The following is a 25,605-nucleotide window of genomic DNA, read 5'->3' on the forward strand; positions in this document are numbered from 1 at the left end:
ACATGTTCATAACGTTTTCTCTGGTAACATAGTTAACTAGTTATAACTTATCTTTGAAAATGATTTTCTTTGCTAAGTTGGGGCTTTTTTAAAAAGTTTTTAAAGATGAGGCAATCCAAAGGTCTTTCAGAATAAATAGCAATAGGGTTCAAAGATATTACATGTTTGCATCTTACTATGCGGCAAAAGCTTTGATTGGGAGACAGGTGATAAATAAAGAGCATCCTGTATGAAAGGTGGTCTGGTGTGCGAGCGTCGGCCCAAAGGTGAAGGTCTTTATTCGGAGATTAGTTCATGGAATCTTGCCAACTTTTGAAGCATTGAGAATATGAGGAATTGGTTTTGAATCTTTGTGTCCGGTTTGTGGATGTCCATGAGGAGTCTTGCTTGCATGTATTTTTCACCAATGCTCTATGGAATGAGATGGGCATACAACCTGATGTGTATAATGCGCAAGCAGATAGCTGTAAGGAGGATTTCTGGTTCTGTATATTTAGTCAAGCACTTCAAGCGAATTGTTTGGAAAAATTCTTACGCTTGTTGTGGTTGAATTCGCAGTGAAGGGAGTGGCAGCATTAGTAGTTCGTGTGGCAAACTATATAATTTTATTAAATATTTAGTATTATATAAATATTAAATATTTTATCTTATATAATTTAATAGTTAATAGTTAACTATTAATATAATATAATATTTCATATTTCACATTTAATTAAATATTATATTATTTTGTATTAAATATTTAATAAGAATAGTTATGTGAAATTAAATATTTAATGAAATATTAAACATTAAATTGTTTAATAAGACTAGTTATATAATAGTAAATATTATATAATAATTCTGAATTATTAAAATTTTAATTAAATATTTTTATTTATTATGATTTATATTAAATTTAATATAACTTTTTATTTAAAAATTAATTAATTATATTTATAATTTTTAATATGAAAAATATATAATATTATATTAGTATAAATAAACTATTCCTTGCTTTGAAAAGTATCAGAAAATGAAAACATGTTTTCAAAAATAATGAAACCAAAAAATTCTTACTTTCAACAATTTTGAAAATTTTTGTTTTTCTTTTCTTTTTTTTTTTAAATAAAAAAAGTTAACAAACATGTTTTCTGCTGTTGTTTACAAAAAATTTAAAACAAAAATAAAAAATAGAAACGATATCAAATGATCTCTAAAAAACTTGTTTGCAATGATGGATTCAAAAAAATATATTTTTTTTATAATTACGACGAATTTATTATTTTTATGAACAAAATTGATGTTAAAAAATAAAATTTGAGGATATTAAAAAAAGTTCTTTTAAATTTTTAAAAAGTTTTTGAGTCGATAAACAATTTACTCAAGTATTTGGATCTGCCTCCGCTTGTATTTTTTGTAAGATTGCCCTTGTTGTGAGTATAAGCTTTTATTTTCATTAAAAATATAATTAAAATTTTATTTTTATTCATTTTTGTTAGCATACAATAATTGAAGGAAACATCAATATGATTGTTGTACATGATCACGCCTCAACACTAAACTCTGAAATAATTAAGCTCTAAGATGAATTCAACCCCTTGAAAGAGAAAATAAACGTTTCTTGTTTCTTATTCACCAAATGTACATTTTTTTGGCTGTGTGTGTAATCCCCTGCATTTTACATTAATTTGGTACTGAGAATTTACTTCGCAATTCTTCCATCCACCTGACACCACTTTGCACGTGCTTCCACGTTAGTTTTGAAGAATTTACTTAGGAAGGAGCATCGCACGTGTGGGAAGGGGAGGAAGCGTCAAAATTCAATTAATTCCAGCCACGTGGAATTTGACCCCAAACCCTTCCTCCCATTGGCTATTATCAAGCTTTCATAAAACCCAACCCGTACAAAAAGAAACTCACATGATCGCTGACAACTCCACCTCCTTTGTCGCGTGCTCCATGGACCCCACTCACTCTTTTAAAAATATTAATTACATCATCAAAAGATTTTCTTAACGTTAAAAGAATAAAACAACTTTTGGTAAAATGTATATTTAAATAAACAAGAAAAAAATGGGAGTAAAATACTAATCGGACAATAAACCATATCCAATTTTGATTTCACCCAATTAGATATTTAACCTTAACATAGGGAATAGTGTCGAATATGTGAAATTTCATTTTTAGAAAGTACATTAACAATTTTCATTTTACAAACTATACAAGCTTTTTAGTTTGTATTACAAGATTGGCAAGCTTTGTCCTAGGATAGTAAATGAACAAAAAATCTGTCCCATCTTAAGGTTACAAATGAATAAAATATTTGATAAATTATTTTTAACTAGATTCAATCTTTATTTATTTATATTATTTATTAAATTTAACCAATGATTTTTAATAAAAAATTAGAGCTTTTTATAATATTTTAAGTCGTAAATTATTAATTTAAATTATAATGGATGATTTTCCATTTTGATCAAGGGAGAAAAAAATATAGGAGTATTTTATTTACATGGAAATTTTTTATAAAATTTGAAAAATGGGAAAATACCTCTATTTTTGTTTGTTGGGGAAATGGGAAATGAGATAAAAGGTGAAAATATAGCCACGTGGATGAGATGATGACCGTTGGTTTTTTTTGTTAAGTTGAGCTGTAATTATCGTGCTTAAACGTGGGTAAGGGATAAAATAAATGGTTATGATTGGCAAGTGGCAACAGGAGGTAGAAAAGCTAGAAACAAATGGATGATTTATTAGTTGTACTCGCAGCTTACAAGTACTTTTTATTCTTCAATTTTTAATGTGTTAGATGGTTCAATGTTAAAGTTTCAAAACACTTGTATGCGCATTTGATTCAATATTAAAAATGTTATGAATTCTTTTTTTTAAGTGAAATAAAATTGAAACTGAATAAATTTGAATTGATAAATTGTCATATTTATTTTTTATATTTGAGTTTAGTTTATAATTTATTTGAATCATTGACTTGATAAATTAACAAAATTATAAAGATAGATATTACATACTGTATTTTTGTTATTTATTTATATATATTAAAAATATTAAAAAATTAATTAAACTCATAAATTTTTTTAATCGAATATTAAAATATTTAAATTCGATTCAATTAATATTTGATTTAATAATGAATAAATCAAACTCGAATATTCATAAAATCAAATTATAATATTTTACAGATATTTTGACTCGTTTTAAACCCTTAGTGATAAAACAAAAATAATGACATATGTAGTATGTATATAAATTATGGCTGAATATGGGTATCTATATTTGTTAATGTTACTTAAATTTCTATGTTAATATAGTTCTTGTTAGGAGTGTCTTAAATAATTTTATTTAATGTATTTTTCTCACAAAATTCATTAAGAGACAGTATATTAATAATAAAATATTAAAATATTTTCTATGAATATACTTATAGGTATATATAGGCATAAATTAATATTTTTTATTTTAAAATGCTTTTTATTATAAATATCAACTTTCGGTATTGTCAATACATACAAATGAACATTTTTCCATAAATGGTATAAATTGCTTTAAATACTTTTGTAGTAATTAATATGGGTGGAATCTAAGTGAGGGGAACTGCGGCTCCCATGAAGGAAGGTAGCTCGAATAATGAAGGGGGTAATAGTTCTGTGGCCTAGCTGTTGACAGCTGCCACAATTATGTTTTGCAATCCCTTACACTTTGTTGCTTTGACTATTTGGAGCAAACTACCACTAATTAATGTGAAAGTTTTGTAGTAAGAAAAAATAATTTTTTATGAATTCATTAAATTTGATGTAAATAAATTTGTTGGATTGAATTAGCGAGAAGATATAATAGATGAAACTCAAAAATCCCTTATTATTAAAAAATATATGAATTTTGTAAATATTTTATTGAAAATCATATAGATTTCTTTTTGTTTGAAAAATATTCAATAGTTTTCAATAAAAATGTAAATAATACATTAATACCTATAAATTACTAAGATTAGATTCGAATAAAACTCAAATTTAGTTTGATTATTATTAAATCAAAATCGAGCTCGAATAGTTTGACTTATCAATCAAGTCAATTAGAGTATTTTTATACTCAACTCGAATTATTCGCGAGTTTAATCGAGTCTTTATATTTTAATATATTTTAATTATTTTAATTGATAAAATATTTTGAATTCGAATTCGAGTTCAAGTTTGAATATAAATAATCAAGTTTGAATATAAATAATCAAGTTTTTGTCGAATATAAGAATTGAGTTTATTTTTACATGTTAATCGAACATAATCGAGCAAGTTCAAGTAGCTTAATTTTTATTTCTAATCTAGCTCGAGTTAAAAAAAATAAAACTCGATTGAGTTCGAACTGAGTTTCGAGTTTCAAATTTAGAGTCGAGCGCGAGCTCGAACTTAGTATTGTATTGACTCGAACTTGATCGATTATACCTGTAGTTTCCAATCAATAATTATGTTACAATTTTTTGGCTTATGAATGAATTAAATTTGTTGTTCTAAGTTACAAGGCATTTCATCTTACTATATCATTTGAAGAAACCTTATTTATTTCCACCAAATTTTAACACTAGGTTTCTTTAGTCTTAAAAGAAGGGAAAATCAGTGGAGCTTGGAAGGGTTATTTTCATCATGTTAAATAAATTCTTTCCCCTTTGTTTTGATGATTTTCTTTTTAAACAAAATTAAGTTCAGTTTTACATCATCAAAAAACATTCCTAATATGTTTTTCATGTCAAACATGTTCCCAATATGTTAGCTACTTTCATGTTAAATGAACAACCTTAAAAAAGTACTACTAATATGTCTATCTACTAAGTTTTGAAATTAATTTAAGAAAAAAACTTTAATTAATTAGGTTTGAAGTTAGTGTTAATTAAATTCAAAATGTAATTCAGTTAATTAATATAAAAAGTGGCATTTAGTAAGTACGAGATTTAAGATCAATTGAATCCAAAATTTAATTTAATTAATTAATATAAACAATAATATTTAATAAGTAAGAGATTCAAATCCAAATATATATAACCTTTTTTTTCATTTAGAGGTTTAAATGAATATTGTTGGTTTAGCACAATCCATTTAAATATTAGTCCATGTGTTAATGGATCATGCTAGCCTAGCATTATTTTTTAATATGTCATGCTAATACAGTTCAATAAAATTAAGGTTAAGGCCCAACATGGCATTATTTTTTGTGTCAAGATGTGCCAAACACAATCTATTAATATTTTTTAAAATTTTAATTATTTTTTAAAGAAAATTGTCTATTATTAAAATAATATGCAGAGATAAATAAAATTTAAATGAAATAAAATGACATAATTTATGTGATTGGACAAAATGCTTACATTCATGGAAATGGGTAGTGAAACTCACTAAATAAAAATTTTGAAATGACAATCCTAATATTTCAAAAATCACACATATACATTTAAAAAAAAATTATAAAACACATATTATTATTATATTTTTCATTCTCAACATTGATGATTCTCTTTTATAATGTGTAGTCTTACGTATTTATTTTATACTTTTCATCCTATAATAATTTGCTTTATTAATTAAATTTGTACTTAACTTGAAGTCTTAATTTATTTTTATCATTTTATTATTGCTAATCACTAGTTAAATATAATTTATCTATTAATAATTTAAATATTTCATAAGTAATTTTAATATAATTTTATTTTTTAAATTATCAACAAAATATCAAAAATAAATATAATTTCATTGTAATATAAAAAATAATACAACTCAACTCAAAGGACATAAGCCCTCATATAACAATTATAGATTAATATAGTACGATTGCACTTGTGCGTCGTTTCAATTCATGGGTCTAAAATTTTTTAGCTCATTACATCACACATATATAGTGCTTGACACACAATTCGATTACTTAACAACAAACCTAATCAAATGGTCGTGTCATAAGCTACCCAACGCATTCTTTTATCTCAAGATTACAATCTTTATATATATATATATATATATATATAAGCATGAATCACTTACCCAATTATTCAAATTTGTTTACCTTTGTTTAAGCAATGATACCTTTACTTTAGAATGCGAAACCTTACCATTTGCCAGCTCCTAATCACCAAATCATAAAAAAAACCAAACTAAGAAACCCCCAAAACAAAAAGTTAATAAAAGTAAAAAATAAACTAAACTAAAAAATTAGAAGTAATTTAAAGTAGCATAAAATATTTTTATTTTCAAAAACAAAAAAAAAGCATAACTTAATTTAATTAATTTTAATTCCATAAATGAGATTAAAATAATAATACATTAGAAAAATTACCTGGTCATGCTGGGGCTGTAAAATTTTTTTATTTAATAATAAATTACAAATTATTTTTAAGTATTTTATTGGTTTTTTATTTTTAAAAAATATAATCTTTTTAAAAAATAAAAACATGATACTCTAATTGTGCAATTCAATTACAATTGGATAAATGTTAGCTTTTAGTTTAAATAAGGGCGACTATTTTAAAAAATTATATAGATTAAATCTAAATTCAATAATATATATGATAATCTAACCTACTGAAATAATATTTATTTATTATCAATATTAATCAATTATCAAATTTAAACCCATTTGCCTATGAAATCAAAGGCCACTAATATTATCACTCATTCAACTTAATTTTTTTAAGGAAAAAACCAATAATTTTATTATGGTAGGAGATGAATTATAATAATTTTTGTCAATAATAAGTGAATGATATTTTTGTAATTATGATTAGAAAGACAATGTAGTAACTTTGATTAATTATGATATTGAGGTATTTTAATAATTATAAAAAAAGAGATATTATAATAATTTTAGTTAATTATAAGAGGGATATTATAATAAATTTGGACACGTGCATTTAATCGTCAAGTAATTGAAAAAATATTATGATTATTTACAATGAAATTTTGGTTGATTATGAAATAAAAAAGGCAATGTATTAAATTTTTACACGTGTCAAGCACTAAGTAAATAATTAGAAGGGCATAATTGTCATTTTTAAATGAGTTTATTTTCATTATATAGTTATAAAATTTCAAATAAAATGACATATGTCAATTTATTATGAACTAATTATAAAGATATTTTTGTAATTTTAATAAAAAGTATTATAATAATTTTGATCAATTTTGATGAAAGGATATTTTTATAATTATGATAAAAATATATTATAATAATTTTTATCAATCATAATCGTAGGTAATTTTTATAATTATAGTTGGAGAGATATTATAGTAATTTTAGCTTAATACGATATGTAATGTATTTTCGTAATTAATGATATTAAAATAAATTTATATTTGTAAAAGTGGTATTTTTGTCATTTTAAGAATAAATGACACTATAGTAATTTGATATTTATAAAAAAAAATATTTTCGTCATTTAAGAAATGAAGAATTTATAGTAAATTACATTCAAAAGAGGAGTATTTTTGTCAATTACATAGGAGGGCATTATCATCTTTTTAGACACTTGTCAAGCAATTAATCAAAAAGTAGAAAGGTAAATTTGTCATTTCAATGATAGATCATTTTTATATATAATTATAGATATATGTGTATTTAAAAAAAATAAAACATATGTCATCATTTTAATTTTTTTATAAAATAAAAACATCAATTATTAATATATCAAATAATTTTTTATTCAAAAGATAATATATTATTTTATTAAATTTATTTATAAATTAAAAAATTTCACTAACCAAATATCAAATAATTTATCTAAATTAATTCCCTGCTAGCATGTAAAAAAACTCCAATTTCCTCATTTCACACTTCTGCCCTTCCCTTCACTCCTCAAAGCCTACCCTTTTCTCTCCACTCACTCTCAGACACCAAACCTTTCTCTGTCTAAAATTTGTTTAACATTTTCTCATTTTCTCTCCCTCGAAAAAACCAAAACAATTTCACTGTCACTATAAAATTTTCATATAAACGTATATAGGAGGTTGTACATTGTAAGTCTAAATGGAGGCGGGGGACTTCGTCGGAGGATATTACGGAGGCGCACCAGCCGTTTATTTCTCGCCCGAGAAAAGGATGTCCGCCCACCAAAAGCTCGCTGAGAATTTCACCGTTGACGACCTCCTCGACTTCTCCACTAAAGACTCCATTATCAGCGACGGCCTCTTCGACAATGTCGCCGGCAATTCCACCTATTCCTCCACCGTCACCAGAAATTCCTCAGTTTCCGGAGGCGATAACCACTTATCTTCCGCCATATTCCCACACTCGTCTCCGTTCTCCAGCGAACTCTGCGTCCCGGTAATGAACAAAAAATTCTCCTGTTAGTTTTTCCTATTTTTGCATGGTAAAATTATCTTTTACGTGAAACTAACGTACTTAATTATGGTAAAATGGATAAATACTCTTTCTTCTAAACCAATTGAATAATTTTTTTTGGATGAATGAACCAATTGAATAATTATTAAATCAAAATTCCTATTTTTTCACGTAAATATAAAATTGATATGTGGAAATTAAATTTGCTTTTTCTTGGGTTACAGTATGATGAATTGGCGGAACTTGAATGGCTCTCAAATTTCGTTGATGGCTCATTCTCGACAGACCAGAATATAGAGAGCAACCTCCAAAATTTTGCCATGTCAAAATCATCCACACCCGAATCCTCCTCTTCATCAACCCGACCCGATTCCTCACTCCGGAGCCCAACCAACCCAATTTTCCAACACGACACTCCACTCCCGGGGAAGGCCCGCTCTAAGCGTTCGCGGGCCGCACCGTGCGCTTGGTCAACCCGACTCCTCCACCTCACCCCGAAATCCACGGGCCAGAAGAAAAGAGAGAAGATGAACGCCAATTCGGAGTCGTCGGGTCGAAAATGTTTGCATTGTGCGGCGGAGAAGACTCCGCAGTGGAGGACCGGACCGATGGGTCCGAAAACGCTTTGTAATGCGTGTGGGGTGAGGTACAAGTCTGGTCGGTTGGTACCCGAATACCGACCCGCTGCGAGTCCGACATTCGTGTCGACGAAGCATTCGAATTCGCATAGGAAAGTTTTGGAGCTTAGGAGGCAACAGGAGTTGCAAAGAGCACAGCATCAACAGTTTCTTAGTCAAACTTCGATTTTCGGCATATCCAACGGTAGTGGTGTTAATGATTTCTTGATCCATCCTCATGTTGGTTCCAATTTTATGCACATGATTTAGTTAGAATTTGAATGAAAGGAGAGGAAAAACAGAGGAGCTAAACAAAGTACTGTAGCCATTTCCTAGGCTTTGGACTTAAGAAAAAAAAATGAATTTTGTAGTTTTATTTCGCACCCAAAAAAGCAAAAGGAAAAAAAAATGTAATCCTAATTGATTTTCGCCCAATTGGCTGATTTTAGATTTGATTTTTATTTTCATAAGTGCTATTACTAGATTTTTTTCAATTGTTTTCTTATTATATCAAGAAAAAGACAAGTTAATACAGATTAATTGAATGGATAATGATAAAATATTTTATTTGTGTTTTCAGTTTCTTAATCTAATAGTCAAAAAAATCTTAAGAAGACACAAGATTGAGATTTAACCCTCGCCTCCTTTCTTCCTTATTGTAGGGTTTTGCCCTCTTTTAAAACAAAAAAAAAATATTTTATTTGTAAAGTTTAGGTTTAATTTTTTTTATTAATAATCTTCCTTAATAAACAATTTATAAATCTAATATAAAGAACTGTGGCATGTTCTGATTTTAAAATATAATAATTTCCTTTCCCCTAAGTTTTTATATATTAAAAAAAGAAAAAAAAATCTTAAGTTGGATGGGTAGATGAGGAATAATAGTGAAGCAAATGGGTGCAAACACTTTTGTGGAGCCAACGGGTCGGAAAAAAGATGTTGTGTCCAAATGCATTTACACGTGAGAACGGAATGGTTGGCCAAGTTATTTTTGGTTGAAGGATTAAATAATTTTCTGAATTATAATTAAAAGATAATCAAAGTCTTATTTTATTATTGAAATCAATCAATCAATATCTTCAATTTTTATTTGTATTCAATGAAATCTTTATTTTGATGAAAAAAATTAATATTATTAATATTTTGTCAATTAAAATAAAATTTCATATGATATTAATAAAATAAATTAAAATTTTTTATATGACACAATTAATATATGTAAAAATTAAATAAAATTTACTTTTCACCTTGTTTTTTCTTTATTTTCTCTTTTCTTTATCTCTATAAGATCCATTTACAATTGATTATAGTTCAAAAGTTGATTGATTAAATTTTATTACATAATTAAATTCTGTCCATTTAATAGTTCAAGTGAATCCAAATATAAGGTTGAAAGTTTGATTAATTGTAATAAAATATTAAGAATTTAAGTTATTATTAAATTATAATTCAGAGGTATTTTTAACCCTTCAGCCTTATTTTTTTCATTAACCCAATCTTTTTTTTTTTTTAGCCTTTTCATCCTTTTATTCGTAGGTTAAAAATTCAAATTCATTTGGTTGCTTAATAATTCAACAAAGAGATAGAAGACAACTGAAAAAGGCTTATAATAAGCATAACCACATAACTTCCTTTTTATGGTTTTACTTGTAAATTATAACTGATAAGAATTAGGATCCTTTTAATGCTAGAAATGCATTCGTATATATAGGAAGTTAAGTAACTTACGCAAATTCGAAAGAAAAGAAAAAGCCATTTTAGGTTGACACAGTACAAAAGTAAGGTGAGATTTGAAGAAAATTATGAAATTCGAGTTCGCAACATGTATATACTTTGTTCGTCAATCAAAATCAAATTCAGAATAAACAATTTCTACCATACCGATTATATAACAAGGAATGAGGATGCTTTTTAAATTATTTTATTAATTTATGGAATACTAAAAGTAGATATATTTATGATTCGAATTATCCATTCGATCCAACATGTGAGTTTTAAAATTTGAGTTTTGATTTAGCTCAAAATTTTATTTAAAAAAAACTAATTTTAAATTATAAATATTTTTAAAATTATTAAAATATTAACATTTTAATCTATTTTAATATATCTTTTAAAAAATTTTTGAGTTTTTAAACTTGACCAATCAAATCCAACGTTTAACACATATTTTGAAATGTCAAACGAATCTGACTATGGAACTCTATGGATCCAAATTAGTGAGTATGGATAATTAAAAGAGTGTTATTATTTTTGATCATTCAAAGAAGCAGAGCCTTATATTAAGGGAGGGAAAATATTAGGATTTGAACTCGGATCTCGATGTCTTTTTTAAGGTTATTTTGACCATTAAACCAAACAGCTGAAGATAAAAATGTTGTTATTTGTATTCTAACAATTACTTAATATATCTTTTACTTTTAACATCTTAATTTTTATTTATTAAGTCCTATATCTAAAACACAAAGTTATAAAAAATCCAAACACCTCATCTTCTTTTCTCTCACACTCCATTTCTTCTCTATTTTTTTTCAACCGAAAACCTAAAAAATTTTAAGTCTCAATCAAGCCAAATTTAAAGGAAATTTTACCAATTTAAAGTTAAAAGCATAAAATCAAAAGTAAATAGTTTATTTGTTTTTTTTTTATTTGATTTTGTGTTTAATTTCGTAAGATTTCATATTAAAATGTTTTAGTATAATTAAAATTTATTGAAATAGATTTTCAGAAGTTCTTAAAAATTTTTAGAAATATATTTTTGGAAGTTCTTAAAGTTTTCCGAAAATAAATGTTCAAAAACTTTAAAATCTTTAAAAAATCTTAGATTTTCAAAAATGACTATCCAAAAATTTTTAAAAATTTTTGAATATTTAATTTTTGAAAATCTTTAAGAGCGTCCGAAAATAAATTTTTAAAATGAGTGTGAAAGATAAAAAGATAATTAGTTAATAAATATTTAGATAATTTTATTAAAGCTTAAAAAATTAGGGTATATTGAGAAGAAATTATAGAAGTACTCTAATTAAAATCAATTTAGACATCGTCTTTTGTACGAACAAGGGTAAAGTAAAAAAAAAAATTATGAAATCAACGATATTTGAAGAGATCAAGAAACATTCAAAGAACCAACAATTCTTTTCGAAGGCAGAATTTGGCTGCATAGTCATGTGTGGAGGTGAGAACTAATATATATGTATATATGTGTATATATATATAAATGTATTTATACATATATATAAATGTATACATATATATGTATATCAGAATTAGGTGTTCATTGGGGTGACATGAACTGTCCACCCGATCCTAGACATTTGCTCTTCCATTGGGTCCACTCTAATTTATTTTTATTTTTATTTTTTTTGGTTATGATTATTAAAGATTTAAAGTAGTGGGGCTATGATTAATTTTTTAAATTAACATTTAGCAGTAAACTTGCTTGTTACTGTGTTAGACTACAGGGATACAATCCTTAATTTCAGTGTCAAATATTTGTTATGGTACAAAACTTTAGAATAGATCAATCAATAAGGCAAATGCATAATCATTTTTTCATTTTTATTGTTTGTATAATTTAGTTAAAATTGATAAATATTATCACCAAGCTCAATGAAAAGTATTGCAACTTATAATGTATCCTTTATTCAAAAAAAATTAAGTTTGACAATTTTATTTTTCTAATAAAAAAATAATTATAATGAAACATGTATATTCAGCTTCTTTCTCACAAAAAATTTCAATTATGAAGGTAATTTTTTTTTTTTAAATACGAAAGCATTCTTAATAAAAAATCTGGAATGGTGTTGTTAATGGGTGTCTATAGGTATTATTAGAAATAAAAAGTTATAGCCATATTTACATGCAATAAAATGTAATGGACTTAATTTCATTTTTTATTAAAGTTTAAAAATATATTTAATTATTAAGCCTCTTTTAAATCTTACACCCGTAAAAATAGTTTGAATTCAAAGTCAAAAGAAAACAGACATTACCTATTTCATCCGAAAAACAACCCATACCCATTTATCCAAAATATGATCCAAATACAATACAACCTCAAGAAAAGCGAACAACAATCAAGAAACTATGCTATGGGTGTGATGAACATCTAAAATTTGGGAAAATTGACATGGTTTTTTTTCTTTGGTTTGCAGCTTGCAAGTGCTTTAAAGTGGGATAAAAAAAAATGTAAAACAAAAGTAAAATGTAGAGACTAAAGAAAGAATAGATCTGAAATTCTTTGCCAAAAGAAGATGGAGTTGAGCTTTGAGAAACAAAAATAAGGGGATATATCTGATCCAAGAAGATATAATATTGTCTATGTACATAAAGATAAATTATATATTAATACTGATTAAGTAAAGCGTACACAAAAAGTACACCGTATATGTACATGGGGGGTTGGGGTATGTATTTAATTTGAAAATGTGCATGAAGGTGAAGCAAGATATAGGCATGTGGAGATACGATGGAGAGCAAAGCACAACAAACACGCAACGTGATTATCAAAGAGGAGCACATGCCCGACGTTAGTGAAGCGCATGACTGCTTCTGCTGCTGTTTTAGATAATATATCCAAATTATCAGAATGGCTTTGCTGCCCTGTGTCTGGGGATCTTTCCATGTTATTTCTAAACCAGACGACATGATTGTTGTCCCCCCAACACCCTTATTTTTCCTCTACTGATTCTTTATATGAATAATTTTTGGGCTCCTTTCTATTATAATTACAATTTCATTTTTTTTGGTCCCACAATTTGCACTTGAGGAAAAAATAATGGTCCTGTTTTTTGGGATTTTGAGTAAGGACTAAGGAGATATTTTGGTATAATTTCACATGCTTTAGGATTATTGGCATGGGTGAGAATGGGTAGGTAATGATAGAAGATAGTTGAAAGATTGCTTGGCTGAATGGAAAATTATTGTTGGGTGGCAGTCTTCTTTCATTAGCAGTGATTCTGCTCCAAACCCCATATGAGGGATATGAATTCGATTCCAACCAAAGATCATGAGTCAAACTGCAAGTGCTATTTTTTGATATACTTAGTAATGATCCTTTATCATTTAATTTCCTCTGCTGGCAGATAAATAAACATGATGCCAAATGCAAGTTTCCCAGTCCTTGTGAATGATAAGGGAGCAAAAGTATACATTTCTTAATTTGGGTGTAAATCTTTAAAAGAAAAAGAAAAAGAGATAAGAGTAGAAAACCAAAGCAAGAAATATCAAATGTAATAAAAAAATGTGTTGGTATTTCTTTTTCCTTTATGAATTGCAAGCAAAAGTACCCCAAATTAGACTACTCGTCATTTTTGTTAGGAAAATGGGGTCCAGTCTCATGTAAGTGGTTTTGGACCAAGTAAAGGCCATGGGTCTTGATATTTTATTTTACACAGAGCCCTAGCTACTTAATAAAAAAAGAGGTGGGGTTGTTTTAGGTGTGTGTCGAAAACCAAGCAGAGAAAGAAGAAAAGCCAGGAAAAGCAGAGAGAGAAAAAGGAGAAGGGAGAATTGGTTGAACGGAAGTCAATCCGTGGTCCAATTGAGTTGGAACCTTGTCAAGAGGTTTATGATTCAGAGTTCTACATTTTGAAAGGTGAAGATCGGGTTTGAAGCTCTTTAGAAACAAATCCAGGGTGTATTTGTTGAGTCACTTATTTGGTGAGATTTCTCCAATTGTTTCTCTAGTTGTTGATTAGCTCTAGTTTTAGCTAGAGAAGAACTTTGTATAACTATTATTTGATAGTGAAGATTTTTCTGGCGGCTCGTGGTTTTTTCCCTCTACACTGGAGGGTTTTTCACGTAAATTTTGGTGTGCTTTATTTTTCCTGCGTATTTGATTATTGATTGTTGTCTATTGCTTCTGTATTGTTGTGATTATTGCTTCAGGCGCAACAAGTGGTATCAGAGCGAGGGTTATTTTGAGACATCGATATAGAAGTAACCCAGGATAGAAGTAAATTCTGTTTGAGATCATGGAGGATGATACAGGTTCCATGATAAAATTGACAGCATCGAATTATTCAATTTGGAAGCTTATGATGGAGGATCATTTATACTGCAAAGATTTGTATGAGCCAGTATTGGGAGATTCGGCTAAACCAGCGGATATGAAAGATGAAAGCTGAAAGAAGCTAGGTAAAAAAACGCTGGCTACAATCAGAAAATGGGTTGATATCAGCATGTTCCATCATGTAGCGCATGAATTAGATGCTCACATTGTTTGGAAAAAATTGGCAGCATTGTATGAGAGAAAAACATGTATGAATAAAGTTATGCTTGTTAAAAAAGATTGCAACTTTACAGTACAGGGATGGACGATCTGTTACAGAGCACTTGAGTGATTTTCAAGATATATTTAATCGAATGACTACTATGGAGCTTAAGATGGATGATGAAATGAAGGCATTATTTCTTTTGGGTTCATTGCCAGACAGCTGGAATACTTTAGTTGTGACTGTTCTTAATTCAGCTCCTGATTATAAGGTGACATTAGAGATGGTAAAGGACATTATGCTTAATGAAGAAGCGAGACGAAAAGATGTAGACCCTGAGAATCAAGCTCTAGTCACAGAGAATAGGGGTAGAAACATCGACAGAGGTCAGGACTCAAAAAGCCGTGATAAGTCTAAACATAGATCCAAATCTAGAGGTAAAATGAAGTGTTTTCATTATGGTAAGACGGGTCATATAAAACGAAACTGTAGAATCTTAAAGCAAGAGCGAAAAGATGAGAAAGATAAGAGTTCAGATGATGGCAATGTTGCAGCAGTGAATTCAGATAGTGATTAAGTTACTTTGATTTGTACACATGGTGATTGTAATCATGTTAGTGATCTCGGCATTGAGTGGATAGTTGACACAGGAGCGGCATATCATTGTGTTCCTAAGAGAGAGTTGTTTACAACTTACAAAGCAGGAGACTTTGGTTGTACCAAGATGGGAAACAAGAGTGTGTCGCAGATTGTTGGGATTGGTGATATTGTTGTACAAACTAGTACAGGCTGCATGTTGACTTTTAGGGATGTCAGACACATTCCAGATATGAGAATGAACTTGCTTGCTATTAATGTCCTTGATAAGGAGGGATATGAAAACCGATAAAAGAATGGACAGTGAAAGCTTCTCAAAGGATCTATGGTAGTTACAAGGAGAAAACTATGCTGTACAATGTATAAGACATGGATGCAATTGAACGGTAACCAGGTAAATACCGTTGAAAATGATGCTTCAGCAAACTTGTGGCACAGGAGGCTGGCACACATGAGTGAAAAGGGGTTACAGGTTTTGGCAAGGCACTCTCTCATTCCCTTGACCAAAGGTATGTCTCTCGATTCATGTGATTATTGTTTGTTTGGTAAGCATCATAGAGTTTTTTTTCGTAAAAGTTCTCAGAGAAAAGAAAATATATTGGAATTTATTCTGACGTATGTGGTCCCATTGAGGTTGAGTCATTAGGTGGTAGCAGATATTTTGTTACTTTTATTGATGATGCTTCACGTAAGACTTGGGTGTATATGTTGAAATACAAAAGTCAAGTACTGTAGTATTTTTAAAAATTTCATGCCATGATTGAAAGGATGACAAGGTTACCCTTGAAGTGTATTCGAACTGATAATGGTGGGGAATACACATCTAAATGCTTTGAAGAGTATTGCTCAAAGCATGGGATCAAGCATGAGAGGACAAAACCTGGAACATCGCAGTATAATGGTATAGCTGAAAGAATGAATCGCACCATTGTGGAAAAAATCAGATGTATGTTGAGGATGACAAAATTATCAAAGCCATTTTGGGGTGAAGTAGTCAACACAGCTTGTTATTTACTTAACAGGTCACCATCAGTTCTTTTGGGCTTTGACATTCCAGAAGGAGTGTGGACAGAAAAAGATACTTCATACTCTCACTTGAAAGTTTTTGGTGTAAAGCATTCATGCATGTGCCAAAAGAGCAGAGGTCAAAGCTTGACAATAAAACTACACAGTGTGTGTTTGTAGGATATGATAATGAAGAATTTGGTTACAGGGTATGGGATCCAATAAAGAGCAAGACAGTCAGAAGCAGAGATGTGGTCTTTCATGAAAAAGAAACCATAGCAGACCTTGAGAAAAATGAGAAGACTACACGAGTTACTGTTGAGTGTGATGTTTCAACACCGACAGAGATTTCACAGGAAAGAGCCACAGATGGTGAAAATGAGCCAGAAACAGAACTTAGGGATATGAATGAGCCAGCCACAGTTGGTGATGAGCCAGATGCTACTAGTTTTGAGCAGGGAGAGCAATCTTCTCTACTTGAGAGTGTTGAGCAGGGGGAGCTACCTTCAGCATCAAGTGATGTAGAATCTCAGCCCAAGAGATCTACTAGAGAGCGCAGGCCATCTATCAGGTATCCAAGTTCAGATTTTATTTTAGTTACCAGTGAAGGGGAGCCAGAAAGCTTTCAAGATGTACAGGCTACTCCGGATAGAGAGCACTGGTTAAAAGTAATGAAAGAAGAGATGGAGTCATTGCGAAAGAATGGTACTTATGATCTTGTTAAACTTCCAACAGGGAAGAGGCCATTAAAGAATAAATGGGTGTTCAAGTTGAAAAAAGATGGTGACAAACTAGTGAGGTACAAAGCTCGATTGGTAGTAAAAAGTTTTTCTCAGAAATCAGGCATCGATTTTGATGAGATTTTTGCTTCAGTTGTAAAAATGAGTTCTATTCGAGTGGTACTAGGATTGGTAGCTAGTTTGAATCTTGAACTTGAGCAACTTGATGTTAAAACTGCTTTTTTGCATGGTGATTTACAGGAGAATATTTATATGAATCAGCCTGAGGGTTTTGAAGTGAAAGGGAAAGAGCACTTAATTTGCAATTTGAAGAAAAGCTTGTATGGCTTGAAACAAGCTCCGCGACAGTGGTACAAGAAGTTTGATTCTTTTATGGTGAGTCATAACTATAAAAGAACAGCAACGGATTCTAGTGTGTATGTTAAACAATTTTCTAATAGTAACTTCATTATCCTATTATTATATGTTGATGATATGTTGATTGTAGGACAAGATGCTAGTATGGTTTGCAGGTTGAAAGAACAATTGTCTAAGTCCTTTGATATGAAGGATTTAGGTCCAGCAAAACAGATTTTTGGTATGGACATTATCCGGGATAGGAGAGCTGGAAAGCTGTGGTTATCACAGGAAAAGTATGTTGAAAGAGTGCTTGGTAGATTCAACATGCAACATGCTAAATCAGTTAGCAGTTCACTTGCCAACCATTTTCATCTAAGTAAGAAATCTTGTCCAGTGTTTAAGGAAGAGCAACTAGCTATGTCTAGTATTCCTTATTCTTCTGCAGTCGGTTCTTTAATGTATCTTATGGTTTGTACAAGGCCTGACATTGCTCATGCAGTTAGTGTAGTGAGCAGATTTCTTTCTAATCCAGGGAAGGTTCACTAGGAAGCAGTGAAATGGATTTTTAGATATTTGAGGGGTACCTAAAAAATGTGCTTGACTTATGGAGTTTCACAACCAGTTCTAGAAGGGTTTACTGATGCTGACATGGCAGACGATCTTGATGGTAAAAAATCTACTTCAGGGTATTTATTCACTTTTGCAGGAGGAGCTGTATCTTGGCAGTCTAAGTTACAGAAGTGTGTTGCTTTGTCAACTACAGAAGCTGAGTATATTACAGCAACTGAAGCATGTAAAGAAATGCTTTGGATGAAACGTTTTCTTTTTGAATTGGGGTTGAATCAGAAAGAGTATGTGATATTTTGTAATAGCTAGAGTGCTTTAGATTTGAGTAAGAATACCATGTACCATGCTAGAACAAAGCACATTGATGTTAGATATCATTGGTTACGTTCAGTGATTGAAGAACAGCAGATGTTATTGAAGAAAGTCTATACTGATAAGAATGTAGCAGATATGTTGACTAAGATACTTCTTAAGGAAAAGCTTAAGCTTTACAGTAACTTGGTCGGAATGAGTTCCCTGGCCAAGGTAAATTCCAAATGAAATTATTATGGTGATGAATCTCCTTCTAATGGGACTGGAGGGGGATATTGTTAGGAAAATGGGGTCCAGTCCCATGTAAGTGGTTTTGGACCAAGTAAAGGCCATGTGCCTTGATCTTTTATTTTATACAGAGCCCTAGCTACTTAATAAAAAAAGAGGTGGGGTTGTTTTAGGTGTGTGTCGAAAACCAAGCAGAGAAAGAAGAAAAGCCAAAAAAAGCAGAGAGAGAAAAAAGAGAAGGGAGAGTTGGTTGAACGGAAGTCAATCCGTAGTCCGATTGAGTTGGAATCTTGTCAGGAGGTTTATGATTCAGAGTTCTACATTCTGAACGGTGAAGATTGGGTTTGAAACTCTCTAGGAACAAATCCAGGGTGTATTTGTTGAGTCACTTATTTGGTGAGATTTTTTCAATTGTTTCTCTAGTTGTTGATTAGCTCTAGTTTTAGCTAGAGAAGAACTTTGTATAACTATTATTTGATAGTGAAGATTTTTCTGGTGGCTCGTGGTTTTTTCCCTCTACACTGGAGGGTTTTCCACGTAAATCTTGGTGTGCTTTATTTTTCCTGCGTATTTGATTATTGATTGTTGTCTATTGCTTCTGTATTGTTGTGATTATTGCTTCAGGCGCAACAATTTTGCATTGTGATGGTGAAGATGAAAAGGCTAGGCGGTCAAGAACCAGGTTTAAGCTTGAATTTTTTGGGCTAAATCTTTATTATAACTAAATGTAACAAAATGAACTTAAAAATTAATACTCAGGATTGGTCAAGTGGTTTTTTATTTGTTTTAGGATTATTGAACAATAATTAAACAAATTAGCACAACCAACCTTTATACAAGTAAGAAGGCAAAAAATAGGCATGAGAAGTAATCACATTTTTCTCTAACCAATCAGAAATTAAGAAAATTTCCAAACAACTCTCATTTTGCCTAATCTCTCATTTTTCCAAACAAATCAGATACGGAATATTGATGCATTACCCATCTTGAAAACAACTTTGGTCATGTATATCTCAATTGAAAATGAATTAGCTGAAAAAGCCCTTTTTAGAGCCACGGGATTTGAATGAAAGACAGAGTTACAATCCAGTTTCAGCCTCAATTTCCTTTGCTACACATAATATTCACTCTTTTTCATGACAATCTATTTCAATTTTTTCAACAATGCCCGTGACAGCAGTAAACAGAAAGAAAAAAAGAAAAAAGCAAAGAAAATTAGTGTTTCTAATTGAGCTTGGCCAGGTATTTATAGGCAACTGTTTGCATGAAGGCAATATGAAAAAGTAGCAAGTGTGCCAAGTTGTTGGTAATGGGATGCTACTCCATTTCTGAGGTGAAGACTGCATTTGGGTTGCTACCGTACTATTTTCCATGGCTGCTAATGTCTGTTGCTCCATTGAGATGGAGCCTAGAACATTGAAGCAAGGACAACTCAACCATGCTAGGGTAGTAATCTTTTTCAACTCCACCCCTTTCAGTATTTCTTCTGATTTTAATTTCAATCTTCTTACTCTTAACTCTTTTTTTTCCCATCATTTTGCTTACATATGATATTGGTCATCACTACATTAATTCTTCATACTTCGATCAAAACGGAATACTCTGTGTTAAGATGGAGATGACGAGTTATTGGTGTTACAAAGATTCCTGCTTATGAGTAATCCATAAACAGAATTACATGATTTATTAGAAATTGGATTAACAAATCAAGGATGAATATGTTTACTAATAAGGCCCCAGTGGAGAATATTTGGCCCACAACTGGTGCTTCGATGTGAAAGGAATGCCTTCCATCGCATTGCACTGACCACTGACCTGTTTTGTCGAATGTGGCCTAAGTTTTTTTTTTTTTTTTGGTACATAAGGGTTGCAGCCTGGGGATAAGGGAATCTTGCCTAAGTTCAGTGGTTCTTTCTAATTAAAAGCAAGTATAAACCAGTAGCGAGCTAATTATACACATCTTGTTCGTAGCCTGACCAATTTTCTTTTCACCCTTGTGTAGGAAATGGCTGCAGATGTAGCTCAAAAGATGAAAGAAGATGCTTCCGCCGTATTCATTGAGGTCTGCTTTCAGAAACATAGACAAATTGATTAAGGCTCTAACCCATGTCCCTAAAACCAAGTTTATATTAATTTTGAAAGATGTTTTTGAATTGGTTGTTCCAGCGATTGGGATTGGTATCAACTGTTGAAATAAAGGAGGTGAATGACCTGACAAACGAATTAGAAAAGGAAGTTGGAGTTGAAAAGCATGTTGAATACTGCAACCAAAAGGCCCAAAATATTGTAGAAAGACCTTGCCAATGTTCTTGCGACATCAACAACATAGAATCCCCAGATCCCAACAACATTATTCTGAACAATGTTAAGGAGCCTGTTACTGCCCCTTTTTGATCAGCATGGATTTGCTTATTAGTAGTATTGGTTTTCTTTTGTAAATCACTACTATTTGTTGTGTTAATAATGGAGTTAATTATCGTAATGTAGATGTAATGTAATCAATAATATCAGGTCTCAGCCTGTCATTGGATTGGAATCTGGATCTATATTCATATGATTTTTAGATGCATTTTGGAACCCAAAGCAAAGTCTGGCCTGCTTTCTACTCTTAGCAAGAGGGAATAAGACTTTGCAAATAAACTCAAACTTGAAATTATCTTTAGATTTAAAGGTAAAAGTCTGGTGGAAAATTTAAAAGAGTTTAATGTGGTCACGTATCCTTTCACGGCGTTGCATTGTCCCAAAAAGCGAATTCTATATTATCATGTCATATTCAATTTTAATAGCAGGAGTTTACATATATATTTTATATGTTTTGATAATTTGAGGACAAAAAAAAAAAAGGGTTTGGTTTTGAAAGATAGCATGGATGGAAATGTTGTACTTGCAGACTCGTCAGTGCCATTAATCCAATAGATATAGGGAACCACCTGATGATGCCATGATGGACTCTTTTGTTTCTGAAAGTTAGTGTGATGTGGTTGCTAGTTAATAATATTGGGATGGGAGTTTTGTCAGCTAGGATAGATGGGGTAAGCATAATCTTTTTTGTTGTTTGTGGTTTATGCTAGTCCTACAATGGAGGTTAGGCAAAATTTGTGGCATTATTTGGAGGAGTTTGTATCGGATATTTGTTTACTTTGGATCTTAACGGGTGATTTGTAACAATAATGACATGTTTTAGGTAAGGGATATATACGAGACGCTATCAGCTTTTCAATATGATCAGTTGTTGTGGATTAACTCATCTTGGTATTCAAGGCCCAGCATATACAATCATCTCAAATATGAAAAAGGGATAGTTCGAACAAAAGTATCTCAAATGGAGCAACCTTAATGAACAAGAAAATGAAGGATGTTTACGTCATTTAGGCAGACTCAAAACGGTAATCAAAACTGTATATTTAGTAAAGAAAATAAAAAAATGAAAAAAATTTTTGAAAATAGGAATGAAAAATCAATTATTTAAAGATAAAATATATTTAGTAAAAATAAAAATTTTAAATTGTATTTAATAATAAAGCATATAAAATAAAAATGAAAGTGTAAATAAACTTCCCTTTAAAATTTGAATTGAGGGCTTAGGTTTTCAAAATAAAATTGTTTACATTTCTTATCTTTCTTTATGTTTATTGAAAACTGCTCTGTTCTTCAGCTTTTCAGTTTGGAGGGAAAATCCCAACTTAGCTCGACTCGAGGTACTCTCTCTCTCTTTAGTTCTGTTTGTTTATTTATTTGTAATGTTAATGAAATGCTTTATTAAAGGAATTGAAATGCAAAAATTGTTTATGTGAAACATTTGTGAAAATTTGTTCAATAAACATTTTTGTTTGGTTTCCGAGAAAGAGAAATTGAAGAAAACGAAAAAAGACGTTAACTTTCAAGTTTCAACAGAACTAAACCGGAAAGAATCAAGCTTTAATTAGCTAGTACTATTTGTTAATTTTTCTTTTTTAAATTTTTTGGGCAACCAAAAGGGTTAGAAAATATTAAAGTTATTATTTGTTGTTTAATATTCTGTTGATATTTCTTAAATTTGCCCTTTGTTGAGCTTAATGAAATTCAATGTTGTATAGGCTAGTTAAGTTGGTACATCAGGTTTTGGTAAAGCTAATGACATGATATGGATACAGGACTCTTTATTAAGTGCGCATCTTTTGGAAAGAAATGAGCACTGTAGTTCATAGAACTCCCAAATCGGGGAGACAATCATTGTTTTTCCAAGACTTGGCATCACCTGTCTCTGCCCGGAGAGGCAAATTCTCTAGTCCAGGTCAAGCAGCAGCTGTCTCAGCTTTATGGCATGAGAATTTCGGAGGTTCGGATCTTCCACCTCCTCCTATGTATACCATGGAGGACCGTTCAGATTTGTCTCCTGAATCTGGGATGCTGGATTATCCTATGTCTCCTGAAATCAAGTCAGACCCAAGAACACCGGTCCAAAGTTCTGGACATGACTTCTCAACTCCAGCAAAGAGCAAGTCAGGGGCTAGCACTTCATTTGGCATACTTAGTGGGCAGCATAATCAGCAGAGCCCAACGAGTTTGAGTTGGTGGTCACCCACAAAGGCAAGTGGTAGCGAGCAGGATGACAAGGGAAGGGGTTCTCCTGTTGAGGGTGTAGTTCAGCCTGGTGCTTTGATCACGCTTCTGCCTCCAAGGGAAGTTGCTAGGCCAGAAACACAAAGGAATTCCATACCTGCAGGAAATCTGGATGAGGAAGAATGGGTTACTGTTTATGGGTACGCTCCATACTTTCGTGTTCTAATTAATAGTTGATATGTTTGTCTTGTGGTTTTCTGACTATCAGTTGTGTTTCATCTGTTGTATGGACACCTCATTTTGCTGGAGTAACTTTTGCTTTTATTATTTCACCGGTCACTTCTCTGCGTTTAAGGTCCCATTTTATTGTTTTCAATTTGCCGAAGTTTTCCCCGTTTATGTCAGGTTAAAAAAGAATTATTTGGATGTTATCTGCTTAAATGTTTTGGATAATTGGTAGTGTGGTTTCATCTAATTTGTTTGTCAACAAATACGCATCTTTCATTGTTTCTTGGGTACTGTTGTCTGATCCACCATTTGCAATCTGTAACGTTCTGATAACCAGGCAGTGATTTTAACTTTTTTCCCTCAGTGATTGCGGTCATCTCTCCATGTTTCTCTGTTTTAGTAAAACAAAGTGTTGGACCTAAACATCTGGGTTAAACTAATGAAGTGATCTTGCTCATTTATGTATGCAAGACCTAGACTTAATTATTTGTTTTCTTTCCAGATTTTCTCCTGCTGATACAAATTTAGTTTTGCGAGAGTTTGAAAAGTGTGGTGTGATATTGAAGCATGTTCCTGGTCCAAGGGATGCTAACTGGATGCACATTCTTTATCTGGTGAATCTTCTCTCCTGTGCTCCCAATTTGTATCTGTTAATGCTCTTTCATGATAAGTATTGATGTGCTCTAGTTATCTATCATTTTGGTTCCTTTTTGCAGATCTTTTGTTATTCATTTCATTTTCTTTATTTGTTGCGTGCTATCCTTGCTTGCTAAAAAGATATGTAATCCTAATGAAGATAAAAATGGTACTCCAGTTGGAGATTAATATAAAAAAAGTTGACTGAAAAGTAGATTGCTGTTTTTGATAACCATGATCTTTGTAACCTTTCTAGGTTGTAAAACATTGGTTGAATTATAAACCTATATCACCTTGTTCAAGCTGGAATCTTATAGGCTAAATATCTCAATGGATTTTTCTGAAACCCAGACCTGATAAAATTTTTGCTTGTTGACAGATGGGCTGTGATCTTTTGATCTGATCCATATATGTTTTTAGTTTGGCGTCTAAAATGTGTTTTTTTTTGCATCTTGGCTTTTGTTATCCCTTTTGGGCCCAATGGCTGATAACCTTTTTTTAAAAATTTTTTTTTTTTTATGTACTTTCTGAAATATGTGCAGTTGTATGTGAAAGTCTTGAGGATTAGCTAAATTAAAAAGGAAATGTATGATTTTTTTATTTTCTTGATGAAATCATAAGCAATACATGGCAATGATTGCTTTCTATTTGCTGCAGAATCGATCTGATGCTCAGAGGGCTCTCAGCAAGAATAGAATGCAAATTAATGGAGCACTAATTGTTGGTGTGAAGCCGGTGGATCCAATGCAACGCGAGGCTTTAAATGAAAGATTGAATAATCAGGGATTCATGACTTTACCCCCACCATCAAGTAGAACGTCAGAGCCGAGCAATTTCCAACCCTCTCGCCCTCACTATCTTCAAAATGGTAACACTAATGCACGGCAGTCAGGAGGTGCTATTGCAAACCCTACAAAATCACTAGGGACCAAAGTCATGGAGTTGTTGTTTGGATATTAGGAAGAGCTGTTTCATTCACCCGCCTGCCTTGTGCTATTTCATTATTGTGTGACAGTGTTCCTTCCAGATATATTCATGAAGGGGATTGAGAGTTTCAATTTACTGAGAGTTCCAGTATGTCTCGCTTGAATGAGCAAAAAATTTTTTTTAATTAACATTACAGGATTGGAATTTTGATTATTAAATTAAAAATTTAATATTTTATCAACAATTCACGTGATTATTGACAACCAGTAATTTCCCCTATGATGGAAAGTTTATATGGTTTACTTGCAATTACGATTGTATAAGACTAAATGAAATTTATGA

The 25,605-nt window shown here is 30.9% G+C and overlaps 3 protein-coding genes across 4 annotated transcripts; all 3 read left to right on the forward strand.

Annotated features, from left to right (window-relative positions):
• Positions 1-7,874: 7,874 nt before the first annotated feature.
• Positions 7,875-9,324, forward strand: LOC111281294 (GATA transcription factor 9-like). The gene is made up of 2 exons (XM_022869016.2): positions 7,875-8,295; positions 8,538-9,324. The coding sequence occupies exons 1-2, from the start codon at positions 7,999-8,001 to the stop codon at positions 9,198-9,200; spliced, it is 960 nt and encodes a 319-aa protein (XP_022724751.2). The 5' UTR covers positions 7,875-7,998; the 3' UTR covers positions 9,201-9,324.
• Positions 9,325-19,978: 10,654 nt separating this feature from the next.
• On the forward strand, positions 19,979-21,446 carry LOC111281352 (uncharacterized). Its single transcript, XM_022869081.2, has 3 exons — positions 19,979-20,376; positions 20,933-20,992; positions 21,097-21,446. Exons 1-3 carry the CDS (start codon positions 20,302-20,304, stop codon positions 21,322-21,324), a joined length of 363 nt encoding a protein of 120 aa, XP_022724816.2. The 5' UTR covers positions 19,979-20,301; the 3' UTR covers positions 21,325-21,446.
• Positions 21,447-22,479: 1,033 nt separating this feature from the next.
• On the forward strand, positions 22,480-25,451 carry LOC111280811 (nuclear pore complex protein NUP35-like). Of its 2 annotated transcripts, none has more exons than XM_022868295.2 (4): positions 22,480-22,628; positions 23,064-23,672; positions 24,203-24,314; positions 24,994-25,451. In XM_022868295.2, exons 2-4 carry the CDS (start codon positions 23,098-23,100, stop codon positions 25,294-25,296), a joined length of 990 nt encoding a protein of 329 aa, XP_022724030.2. In that variant the 5' UTR covers positions 22,480-22,628; positions 23,064-23,097; the 3' UTR covers positions 25,297-25,451. The 2 variants fall into 2 exon arrangements, with proteins under 2 accessions (XP_022724030.2, XP_022724031.2); XM_022868296.2 differs by having other exon boundaries at positions 22,488-22,628; positions 23,007-23,672.
• Positions 25,452-25,605: the final 154 nt, after the last annotated feature.

The sequence above is a fragment of the Durio zibethinus genome, chromosome 28 (genome assembly GCF_047325235.1).
Source record: "Durio zibethinus cultivar Kanyao isolate XHJ-2024 chromosome 28, ASM4732523v1, whole genome shotgun sequence".
NCBI lineage: Eukaryota > Viridiplantae > Streptophyta > Magnoliopsida > Malvales > Malvaceae > Durio > Durio zibethinus.